General features: G+C 37.1%; 1 protein-coding gene across 3 annotated transcripts in view; it reads left to right on the top strand.

Annotated features, from left to right (window-relative positions):
* The first annotated feature begins 1,292 nt into the window (after positions 1-1,292).
* The window catches only part of LOC126251415 (jouberin-like), a 299,336-nt gene continuing 286,915 nt past the window's right edge, over positions 1,293-13,713 (top strand). Inside the window, exon 1 of one of the 3 annotated variants that reach the window (XM_049951828.1) lies at positions 1,293-1,385. Coding sequence is in view for 1 of the 3 variants with exons in the window: in XM_049951825.1 (XP_049807782.1) it covers positions 1,482-1,634 (153 nt within the window). In the remaining 2 variants the exon portion in view is untranslated. The other 2 variants (XM_049951826.1, XM_049951825.1) reach the window with 2 other exon arrangements.

Genomic DNA, 13,713 nt, shown 5'->3' on the forward strand with positions numbered 1-13,713 from the left:
GAGGAGTGGCATCTTCCGCTGCCTGCAAGATGGTACCTGCCAGGACTTGTAGCGCTTGTTCTACTGTTTCGGCAGTAGGTGGCGGAGCACGAGCGATATCAGAGGCGACAGTTTCTCGGTATCGTTCCCAATCTGTATTGTGGGAATTGTACCCATTCTCCCACATCGACCTCTAGAATCACTGGGTTGTGGTTGGAGGACATTTTGTTGATTGTTCTTGCGGCCACAAACCCTGTGATCCTTCTAGTGAGGGCTATGTCTAACACGTCGGGACAACCTCCATTTTTTGGAAAATGTGTGGTCTCAACTGGACCCCATAGTGGTCGCACGCTAATTGTTGCAGTTTGGTGCCTGCTCTAGAGGTTACTCCAGAGTTCGAATCTGGGTGTTTGGCATTGAAGTCGCCTCCTATTAGGAGGTTGCCTTCAGTTTGCCCTAGAGCAGCTCTGTCTCCTTCGTTTATCTCGGCTTGTGTGGGTCGGTAGATTGCAACAATTGTTAGGGATCTGGAGGCAGTGACTACTTCCACCTCCACTGCTTGGTGCTGATAAGTATACCTGGTGGTGAGGGATCCCTCTTTTTATGTATATGGCCGCTCCTCTACCTTGGCTTGGCCTGTCTTTACGGTAACTAATGTTGTTGGGAACTGTCTCTTTATTCCCGGTTTTAGGTGGGTATCCCCCATCATGCATATGTCGATGGAGAACTCCTTCAGAAGTTCTCTGAACTCGACCTCTTGATTAACAATGCTGCCTGCGTTAAAAACGCGCATGGTCAGGCTTTGGGTATTTGGTTGTCTATCCATGATGGGGTTTTGAAACTACTAAGGAAGTCCCAGAGGGGAGCGTCTGCTGGATTGCTGCCTGAAGGGCAACGAGGGTTTGAGTGTTCTGCCTCTGGGCCTCCATGAATTCCTTCATCATTTCCATGACGAGGTTGATGGTCCGGACCATAATGCCTAACAACTTATCCGACGGGGTGTACTGACTGTGGTGTTCCCTAGAACTTCCTCTATCTTGGTGGACCTGGTCGTCGTCTTTTTTCCGATGTTGTTCTTGCGTGTGTGTCTGGTGTTGTGGTGACTGGGCTTGCGTCGATTTCTCGACGTTTCCGTGGCTTTTTTAAAAAGTGTATATAGCACTACGTGATCTGATATTCCCGTCACTCCTTTATATTTTATTCTGTGCTCGATATTGTTATATTCTTTTATAAAAATTGTGTATTTGATGGGAAAACAGAGAAAATTCTCCAAAGGGCAAATAAATAAATTAAAAATGTGTTCTGTGGTCTCCCAAAAATGTCAGAGACACGTATGTCTGTGGTTTACTCTGTGTATGTGTAATGTAACTATATACCATTACCATGGAGGTATCTGTTACTGAATAGTGAGTACCTGTGGTTTGTTTAATGTTTACAAATGGCTGCTGACGTTTAGTAACCGTGGCTGCTGATGAATTAGTTTTTGACGGAATTGGAATTGGATGGTGTTAGTAAAAGTCGACATGGAAGAAGACGAAGTGCCTCTTGCATGTGCCAACAGAAACTTGAGAGACAAAACACGAAAACAGTTCGAATCACTGTTAAGATCTGCCGTGAAGCGTTCGCAGAGATCTAAGGAGACACCTCATAGATATGTAAATACGCGATGTTGCAGTAACGTTTGTTTGTTTTTTGAGCACACACAAAATGTGTATTCGTTCGTCATAGCAAAGCACTGAGACAAGCACGGCACTACTCTCCTGAGAAAATTAGTATCACATGTATAAGCACTCGTATTTTTCGTAATTTTTTTTGTACATTTTGATAATATTTATTGATTGTTATTCAGAAATCCATGTAATTAGTGATTATACAGTGGATGAATGTAGTGTACGATCTGTATTGGCAGCCAATTGACTGAATTACTTGTTTATTGGACTTGTAAATCCTCGAAATTCAAAGAAAATGCAATGTAGACGAATGGTTTTCGTTTTGCACAACAGTATGAAAAAGAGAATAGCTCAGTAAATTTCAACGAATTTTTTTACGCTTACTTACAGTTGGATTTGAGGTAATTTCTACAAAACGGTGCACATCGGTCCGATTTGCACCATTCCTTGGGAATTGCCCGATTTACTAGTTTGAGTAAATAAAATAATATGTTAAAATAAGTGCACATCTGCATTAGTTGTGACAGTGCATAGAATTTGTGTTTTAATTGGCTTTGTCCATCACTCTCTTTCAAACTGCGCATATTTGAGCCATCAATACCAATACTCTGCAAATAAGTTTGTAGGCCCTAGTGCATGACACAGAGTACGTCCGATTGTGTCGATTATTGTGTCTTCTCCCATTCTATTCATATACGGATTCTGGAAGAGTGATTGCTTGCGTGCCTTTGTGCATTCTGTAATTAGTCTAATTTTGTCTTTGCGATCTGTATGAGATTTATACGTATAGGGTTGTTTTGTATTCCTGGAGTAAACACTTGAAGATTGCTCTAGGAACTAGGAAGTTTGCTCTAGTACATTTTCACTTGATAGTCTACATCTATTTTCAGACATCTGCACTTCGCTTTTTTCAGCTTCCTTATGACACTTTCCTATTGGTTGAACAGATGTGACCATTTGTGTTCCCCTTCTTTGTATCCCATTCAGTATTACCTGTTATTCCTATTTGATGTGGGTCCCAGACTCTTAAGCAGTCTTCTACACTGAGTCTCACAAGTTTTTTTGTATGCAGTCTGCTTTGATAACTGATTGCATTTCCTTAGAATTCTAGCAATGAACCACATCCTGCTACCTGATTTAAATAGAAATGAGACTATGTGTTTGTTGCATTTCATATCCCAACAAATTGTATCCTGGTTATTAGTTATCTGCTGCATACATATAACCTTCAGCTGTATCCTGTAGCATCACACTTAAAGATCTATCCTCTTCTTGCCTGAACTGTGTTAACTACCCTTCTGTGCAAGGCTATACTCCAGAAAACAATTTGTCTTTTTCAGAAATACTTTTGTTTTTATTGCCTGTCTGCATTATAAATAATCTCTACTTCAGACAACATCAGTTATTTTATTGCCAAAATAACAAAACTTGTCTACTACTTTTAATGTGTCATTCCCAAATCTAATTCTTCAAGGCTATCCTAATGTAATTTAACTATGTTTCATTATTTTTCTTTTACTTTTTTATATTCATTTTACAGCCTCTTTTCAAGATACACTCCATTCCATACAGCTGCTCTTCCAAGTCGTTTGCTGTCTCTGATGGAATTACAGTCTCGTTGGCAGACTGCAAAGTTTTTATTTCTTCTCATTGAACTTTAAATCCCTGTCCAAATTTCTCATAGGTTTCCTTTATGTCTCCTTCAGTGTTCAAATTAAATAGCATTTGTAAGAGGCCACAACCCTGTCTCACTCCCTTTTCAATTACTGGTTCCCTTTTATACCCTTTAAACCTTATAACTGCGATATGGTTTCTGTGTATGTTGGTATAATCTGTATCTGACCCTTCAAAGTCTCGGATGTTGTTGAATTTAGCATATGTTAAAATTCAGGAGTAAGTAAGTAAGAAACACATATTTAGTTGGTTTCTCCAAAAAAAAAAAAATTCCTGTCCCCAGATACAAGCCTCCAAAGATGATGCTGCAATCACCATTTTGAAGATGCAAATTTTGGAAAATTTTTTAAAATGCTGTATCTCTGTAACAGTTCTAGGTATTTTGTTAGAGCTTTTTCATTTGAAAGATAATTGCTTTATGAGTACGATGGTCTCCTCAGTTTGGACATATCTGTCAAAGCTCTTTTTCTTTCGCCTTTTGAATTTTTTTTATAATTTGCAGATTTTTTTTCTTTCAAAAATGCCAATCCAGAAAAGTTAGATTTTGTTTCTGTTGATTAGTACCAAGCAGAGCTTCCACTTTTAAGTTGGGCAGGTTTTATTTTAAAAAATTACTTTTTTTAACCTTCAAGAGTAATGTATGTCTTCGCTGAAGCTGTTTATTACTAATTTCATTGTTACAATGTTTATTTCTGTTGCCTTTGTTGCAGTTATTTCTTATCACATTTTTTGTTGCAGTTAATTCTTATCCCATTTTTGTTGTAGTTATTTCTTTTCACTTTCATTGTTGCAGATATTTTTTACACTTTGTTATAGTTTCTTGTCAGTTTCTTTGTCTTGGTTATTCATTGCAGGTTTCTGTATTGTAGTTGTTCAGTGCTAATATATATATACTGAAGAGGCGTATAAGAAATCTGAGACCATCCAGTGAGTTCTGTGTTTTCGTGAGGAATTTGCCAGTTGACACAGTTGCAGTGTTTTTTTGTGAAAAGCACTGTTTCAAATGTCTTCTGACTGGGGCCACAGGAGAGTGAAGTGTGCTGACTATTTGCATATCCATAAAAGAGTGCTATATAAGACAGACAAAAAACAGACTTTTTTCACGTTGGGAATAAGTGTTCTCATTTGAAGACTGTTTCAAAGTGAAGATGTTTCCAGTGATGACTTTTTGTGTTCTAAATATTTTGACAGAATAACAACAATGATAGTATCTGAACAAGGTGCAGCCTCCCATGGTGCAGATTTTGCATCAATAGAGGATTAAATACCCTGAATCAGTCATCTAGCTACAGAGGTAGGTTTTGGTCTTGTTAAGAAATTGTTGCCAATGAAGCCCAGTCACAAGCTCTATGCATCAAGAAAGGGCAGAGAAATTTCTAAAGCTATGAATGAATACACTACAGCAAAACTGATTACACTGTTCAAAGTAGAAATTACACGTTCAGAAAAAAATGAACCAAAGCACTCTTGCAGCTCTTTTCAGGAATTTTTCACAATTATCAATTCAGCTGTTGAATATTATGCATCCTACAATGAAAAGGTGCAAGTTTTAACTATTATTCCAGAGAAATTTTCAAAGAAAACAACTTTGAACCATGTTCCATGAGTTCAAAGTTCATGGTAGACAAATCAAGAAATGTGAGGTCTGTAAGAGCAGTCTTTGGAAGACCAGATTCCTATTATGGTCATTTTGTAGAAGCTCCTTGAGTTCAAATAGTGCAATCATTTTATCTGGAAGATGAATGGGACTGTTCTCACCAGAGTGCCAACAAAAAAAGACACTAACAGTTGAAGGTCAAAAAGTTGTGAAAGTGAAGACATACATGACTTGCACGAGACTTAAAGCAAGAGACTTGTTTGTTTCAAGAATATGATGACTCCCCCGGAAAGGGAGGACTGTCTTTACAGACACTTGGCCTGTAAGATGTATCAGAGAACTCTGCAGAAATTACATTTGCGATATGGGAGGAAAATAAACTAATTAAGAAAACTGTTGCCTGTGACAGTTTCATTGATGAACTTGGTAAATGGTCAGTGAAAGCAGTAACATATTAGCATCTGAAGAAATTGCAACAACAACACATTGCAAAAGTGAAGGGTGTGTACAGGCTGAAGAATTATGTTTTAGTGATTCACTGTGATTTTGCTGAGAACTGGTCTGTAATTCTCCCACAAGAAGTACCCTGTATCATGGGAGTAATGATCAGGTTTCAGTTTTTACAGGAGTGACATATTTTCAAAACAAGACTACAGATGTTGGAATTATATATAAGTGATGCCACAGGCCATGACTCAACATTTGCTTCGCTAGCAATGCGCAAAATTCTTCAACAACAAACGGGGGCAGAGAAGATCATCGTTATTTATGATGGTGCTCGTAGTCATTTTAAAATTCATTACCAGCTGTTTGAATTGAGTAAGTCATTTGTGCCAACTGACTGGGTATACAGTGCTACTGGAAGGGGCCTTGTGATGGTGTAGGAGGCCTGCTGAAGCACCATGCTACAAAACAATAATCTTTCCAGACCAAATACAGCAGTGATTCAGAATTCTGAGGATTTTACAAGAGTTGTGAAATCTTACACACCGCAGCCCTCATTCTGTTGTACAAAGAGGAAATCGAAGAAATACATGAGCAGAAAAAAAGAAGAATGGTCTAAACATACTACTCCTATGAAAGGAATTCAGAAGACACATTTTTGGACTCAAAGTGAGAAAGAAAAAATTTCTTTCATTCGCCCAACATCCTATAAACAGCAGGGTAATATTAAGATTCACAGCCTGAGAAGGGGGATGTTTGTGGTGTGTGAGTATGACTGTGGCTGGTGGATTACAGGGATTATAGACACCAGTTATGAGTTAGACGAAACTGTAGTGAACTTTATGCTACCACATGGACCAGATGTTGGCTGTAGGTTTCCAGCTGAAGGACATCAACAACACCATCAGTGCTCACTTCCTGTTCATAATGTTTTGAAAATTGTAAGTGCTCCAGTTTTTATTGGTTCAACAGGAAGGCATCACTCTATATCAAAGGAAGATACTGAAGCAGTGGAACACATTTTTAGTTCATTGACTGGCTAATTTCATTACAAAAAAGAGTGCTCAGAAGTTGTCTAAATTGAAACCTTTAAGTCTTTGGACCTTTTACATACATTTTGGAACCATTTAAAATGCTTGAAAAATGAATCTCTTGCTCATCTTTCAAAACTAAAATTGTGTTAAATAAGGCTTGGTTTTGATTTTTATGAGCCTGTTATGTGGTAATGTGGTAATAAAACATATTTTATGTATGGCAAAAATTTCAGTTGTTTATAAAACCTGTTGAACCTAAAAGTGGAAGCTCTCCTTTTCAGGGAATGTCAAACTATATGGTGTGTTGCGTATTGAACTGGAGAGCTAGAAACAACAGAGAGACTTCGTCCTGCTGTAGCCCTCAGTGGTTCTCAACCTCACAACGGGCCACAGCAGTCCACACACCCCCCCCCCCCCCCCCACCTCCGCCCCACACTGAACCTAGGGTTATTGTGTGGTTCGACCCCTAGTGGACCCATCCTCCCCCTCCCCCCCCTCCTCCCCCACCTCCCAGGAACGTCTCATACCAGATGAGTGTACCCCAGATGCTTTCGTGGTAGAGTAATTATGGTGTACGCGTACATGGAGGCAGTGTTTGCGCAGCAATCGATGACATAGTGTAACTGAGGCTGAATAAGGGGAACCAGCATGCATTCACCGAGGCAGATGGAAAACCGCCTAAAAACCATCTGGGATTACAGAAGCATCTGATTCCACCTGTCTACTTTGACACATGACATCACCAATATGGCGGAAATGACCATTCTCAACATCTCCAATATGGCACCTATGACGTCATTACATAAACACGACAACAAACACGAAAATACATACAAACCAACAAATACATTTCCCTCCAAAAATGTAATCAGACTAATGGGACCAGCACGGGAAATTGGGGGTTTTTGGGTGGGGAAAAACTAAATATAAACACATACAGATACACACCACAATCCCAAACCACACAACACGATGAGATAAAAACACCACAAAATTCCCAAATTCTGCTACACTTACAATAACGACAGGAATCGGCCACTTCTCTTCACCTGCGTAGCTCAGCCACATTTGTCGAAACCACAAAATAAAAAACAAATATTCAGAAAATTATAATCACACCACAACTTCTCTTCACCTGCATGGCTCAACCACATTTGTCGAAACCACAAAATAAAAAACAAATACTCAGAAAATTATAATCACACCACAACTATCGATACCTCAAAACCAACACCTGAGAAACAAAAATTGGAATCGGACGCTTCTGTTGACCTACATAGGTCAACAGCAGCTCATGATACCAAAACACACAGTTATGACGACACATTGGAATCAAACACTTCCCTTGACCTATATTCCTTCGTTGCACTTTTGCGCTTCCTATCAATCTCAGCATTAAGATGCCTGTATTTTCTTTTGTATGTTTTATTTGCTGCATTTTTGTGTTACTTCAGTATTTCATCTTTCAAAGTTACCCAATCCTCTTCTGTTTATTCATTTCACCTATTTAAGTCAATCATCGCTTAATGCTCCCTTTGAAATTTCAACAACCCCTGGTTCTTTTGACTTAGTCTCTTTAATTTCATGTCTTTTTGCAGTTTACTCAGTTTTAGTCTGTAGTTCATAATCAATGAATTGTAGTGATATCCCCCATCTCCAACTAGAAATTTTTTGCCATTTAAAATCTGTCTTATGGTTTAATGTATCTGAAGCATTCTGGTGTCTCTAGGTCGTGTCCATACACCTTTCACAAACTCCTTTCATGATTCCCAAACAAAGTGTTAGCAATGACTGACTGATCTGTGATCTGTGCTCAATTCTACCAAGCTGTTCCCCTTTCTTTTCATTCCCCCCGTCCATATTGTCTTCAAAACATTTTTGAAAGATGACGATCAACAGCCGTCAAATAACATATAAAATGTATGTTTGACAATGAGCTGTTTTTATTTCAGTCGTGGACTATCTTCACGGATAAGGGTTAAATTGTTTTAAGCCACCACATTACATTTGTCATTACTTAAATAATATGCAGGGCATGTCATAAATATCATTATACAACACAGGACTTTTAAAAGCAAATGTACTAAGTGTATACAGAGCATGTCGTATCAGTATGTTTGCTCCTAAAAGTGTGCATAGATCACTTAGTATGTTTGCTTCTAAAAGTCCTGTGTCGTATATTGATATTCATGACATGCTTTATGCATTATTTAATTAATGACAAATGTAACATGGTGGCTTAAACCATTTTAACCCTTATCCCCGAAGATGGTCCATGACTGAAACTGGTTGTATTTGGGTTTAAAATAAAAGCAACTGATGGTCAAATATGCATTTTATAAATGTTATCTTCCTTGCCCTATTATCAAATTCCAATTCCTCATTATGATTCAATTTTCATCTTATCTTACTACCTTAATAATGTTGCTCCAGGAGATGTAACTGTAAAAAGCTTGTGTGGAACTGTCTTAATAATTGTTTTTCTCTCATTATACACATTTTTTCTCAATTTCATCATCATCTGCTGAGATAGTAAGCATATAAAGTTGCACTACTGTGGTGGATGTTGGGATTATATCTGTATCAGCTACAGTAATGTGTTCACTATCCTGTTGATAGTAGCTTACCTGCATTCACATTTTATTATTCATTAGTAGACCTACTCCCCCTGTTCTTTCTACCACCTCACTTCACTAACTTCCGCTATATCTAACTTCAACCTATACATCTATGTCTTTAAAATATTAACCACTCCAATTAATTTTTTTGAGACTGTTTTATTAAGCTACCTAAATGAAGTGGGTTGTGAAAATGTGCTAAGTGGTCACTGGTGGAATATAGTTGTACTCCAACATTTTGAACACTTAAAATAACTAGAAAATTTCCAAATCAGTGAAGACATATTCATATACCTGCACACAGAATGAGCGAATGTTTTACCATTTTGCACTGAATGTGCACTAGATTCTTGGTACTAAAAGAGACAGAAAGTAAAGCAGTTTCGGAGTTTGCTAGTCATGCAGAAAAAAGGCTTGTTGCCAATTAGTTTGATTTTTCTAATGCTTCAAAAATATCATTGTTCAGATAACTCTTTCCAACTAATAAAGATAATGTGTTTGTTTTCTGTTTTATATAGGGAATGAATGGCTTCACATAATAGGTTAAACTAATAAGTATTCAAGAAACTAATTTTTATCTTGTTTAATTTGCTTTCTAATAAAATATCATCAGTACATGAATGACGTATTCGCAGTGCACATCATTTCATCTGTAAGTACACTAGTACATGTTGTTATAGAAGCAGCCAGATTCTGCTTTGTGCTCGTATGAAGACATACCAGAAGAGGAAATGACTACACAAAACTGAGACAATCTTGCATCATAAAACAAGCAATTTAATGTCAACTTTACGGTGGTAACTTATGTGTTATCAATTAATTGATTGAGTAGACGCTCACATAAAATTATATTTGAAGGAGCGATGATGAGTTAAATGAGTTAAATCATATGTAATATTATTAAAGGAGTTCTTATATAGTTCTTCACTGTTTGCATCACAAAACAAGTTGTCAGTTCCAAATGCATAGCCATGTTGGTATGAATTACTACAAATGTCTACGAGAGTATTACAGTCTTGCAGTTATTGAAGTACTCAAGAAAAATAGAAAAAAATAATAAAGTTAATCTCATTCACAATTAAGAATTGTTTTTGTGTTTACACTATTTGCCCTATAGGTAAATCTATGGCTTTACACAATAAATAAACAATGGTGTTGCAAGGGTTTGTGGTTACAGTGTACATAGCTAAATAACCGATGGGAAAAATAATCATTTACATTCATATAGTCACTGTATTTTTTTGTAGCATGCACCTACATACAATAATAATAATAATAATAATAATAATAATCACACATTTGCTATACATGGATGATCTAAAACTACTGGCAGCAACAAATCAACAACTCAACCAATTACTAAAGATAACAGAAGGATTCAGCAATGATATAAGTATGGCTTTTGGAACAGACAAATGTAAGAAAAATAGCATAGTCAAGGGAAAACACACTAAACAAGAAGATTACATATTGGTTAACCACAGCGACTGCATAGAAGCGATGGAAAAAACAGATATCTATAAATATCTAGGATACAGACAAAAAATAGGAATAGATAATACAAATATTAAAGAAGAACTAAAAGAAAAATATAGACAAAGACTAACAAAAATACTGAAAACAGAATTGACAGCAAGAAACAAGACAAAAGCTATAAATACTTATGCCATACCAGTATTGACCTACTCATTTGGAGTAGTGAAATGGAGTAACACAGACCTAGAAGCACTCAATACACTTACACGATCACAATGCCACAAATATAGAATACATCACATACATTCAGCAACAGAAAGATTCACATTAAGCAGAAAGGAAGGAGGAAGGGGATTTATCGACATAAAAAACCTACACTATGGACAGGTAGACAATTTAAGAAAATTCTTTCTAGAACGAGCAGAAACTAGCAAAATACACAAGGCAATCACTCATATAAATACATCGGCTACACCACTGCAACTTCATAACCACTTCTACAACCCTTTAGATCACATAACATCAACAGATATGAAGAAAGTAAATTGGAAAAAGAAAACACTACATGGCAAGCACCCGTATCATCTAACACAGCCACACATCGATCAAGACGCATCCAACACATGGCTAAGAAAAGGCAATATATACAGTGAGACAGAAGGATTCATGATTGCAATACAGGATCAAACAATAAACACCAGGTATTACAGCAAGCATATTATTAAAGATCCCAATACCACAACAGATAAATGCAGACTTTGTAAACAACAAATAGAAACAGTAGATCACATCACAAGCGGATGTACAATACTAGCAAATACAGAATACCCCAGAAGACATGACAATGTCGCAAAAATAATACATCAACAGCTTGCCTTACAACATAAACTTATAAAACAACACGTTCCTACATACAAGTATGCACCACAAAATGTACTGGAGAATGATGAATACAAATTATACTGGAACAGAACCATTACAACAGATAAAACAACGCCACATAACAAACCTGACATCATACTCACCAATAAAAAGAAGAAATTAACACAACTAATCGAAATATCCATACCCAATACAACAAATATACAAAAGAAAACAGGAGAAAAAATTGAAAAATACATCCAACTGGCTGAGGAAGTCAAAGACATGTGGCATCAGGATAAAGTTGACATCATACCAATTATACTATCAACTACAGGAGTCATACCACACAATATCCACCAATACATCAATGCAATACAGCTACATCCAAACATATATATACAATTACAGAAATCCGTAATTATTGATACATGTTCAATTACCCGAAAGTTCCTAAATACAATATAACATGTACCGTACAGCAAAAAGGAAGTGACGCTTGATAAAGGTCCGCGTCACTCCATTCTTAACCAGACTTCTAAAAAGTCTGAGAAAGTAATCAAATAATAATAATAATATTTGATCAACATAGTTCTTTGGTGAAATAATCTTAACCAATTTTGCAGTAACATTTACATGTGTGTGTCGAATCACCATGCTGCACATGGCTTCAGTACATGAAAGATAGTGCAAATGCACTTTGCATATTTTGGTGAAATTTGCCGAGGATGACTGATGCTACCACACTGAACAACACAACCTACCAAGCATGACACAGCTGATCGAGCACTTGCCCTCAGCCTTTGCAGATGTCACACATTTATACTCACGTGCACACAGGCTGTACATTTGCAGTGCCATGTGCCATGAACTTCCCTTATCACCCGAGTTGGGCAAAACTTTTTCAATTGATGGATAACAAATATACGTAAAACATTTTATTGGTCATTTGTGAATAACAAATAAAAATGTGTATTCAAAACATTATTATTTTACATGAGTAAAAACATTTGTTCGTGGTCTGTGAATAAAAAGTGTTCTGAATAATAGATAAATTTGAAATCCGATGAGACTTATTGCTCCAATTCTTTATTATTTATTAAACAGATGTGCTATTTGTAGCCTTTAAATTAGTTTTCAGAACACTCTTTTTTTAAACATCTCATCAGCAAGTTTATTTGCTTTTTGAAGATTTTCTGTTGCAACACAATACGGAAAATACATTCTACATATACAAAGAGTATATTGGTATGTTATATCTCTTGAAATTGTCTTTATTTCAGGATAATGATGTAAGACCTGCAAATCGCAATCTTCTCCTGCAAATATTGAAAATCATCAACTTTTCTATAGTTTTTGGCAAATACATTCATTGTGATTCTACATTAGCTTCACCTCTCAAATCACATCAAAATAATTTTTCATTCTAGTCAGTAACATCATCTGAAGCTCATGACCTGATCATTTATATATTTCTAAGGCTATTATAAACATTGCTTTGTCATGGACATCAGTGCGGTTAAACTATTTGTGTTTAAATTGTGAGTAAGACATTGCTGCAATAACTGCAGTTTGTCTAGAAAGGCAAACAAGTCTTCCAATAATATCTTAACATTTCCATGATAAAGTTGCGCGTGCTGCAGTATTATGTACTCTTTTATGTACTCAGAAACTCGGTGTCTCTTCCAAAATTTTTCAGTCATAAAGCTGTATGTAACTACATAGACACATGTTGGATTGGACAAAACTTATTCAATTGATGTAATTGTTATGGACCTTGCCATTGGTGGGGAGGCTTGCGTGCCTCAGCGATACAGATAGCCATACCGTAGGTGCAACCACAATGGAGGGGTATCTGTTGCGAGGCCAGACAAACTCGTGGTTCCTGAAGAGGGGCAGCAACCTTTTCAGTAGTTGCAGGGGCAACAGTCTGGATGATTGACTGATCTGGCCTTGCAACACTAACCAAAACAGCCTTGCTGTGCTGGTACTGCGAACGACTGAAAGCAAGGGGAAACTACAGCCGTAATTTTTCCCGAGGACATGCAGCTTTACTGTATGGTTAAATGATGATGGCGTCCTCTTGGGTAAAATATTCCGGAGGTAAAATAGTCCCCCATTCAGATCTCCGGGTGGGGACTACTCAAGAGGATGTCGTTATCAGGAGAAAGAGAACTGGCGTTCTACGGATCGGAGCGTGGAATGTCAGATCCCTTAATCGGGCAGGTAGGTTAGAAAATTTAAAAAGGGAAATGGATAGGTTAAAGTTAGATATAGTAGGAATTAGTGAAGTTCAGTGGCAGGAGGAAGAAGACTACTGGTCACGTGACTACAGGGTTATAAACACAAAATCAAATAGG

This window comes from Schistocerca nitens, chromosome 4 (assembly GCF_023898315.1).
Source record: "Schistocerca nitens isolate TAMUIC-IGC-003100 chromosome 4, iqSchNite1.1, whole genome shotgun sequence".
Taxonomy (NCBI): domain Eukaryota; kingdom Metazoa; phylum Arthropoda; class Insecta; order Orthoptera; family Acrididae; genus Schistocerca; species Schistocerca nitens.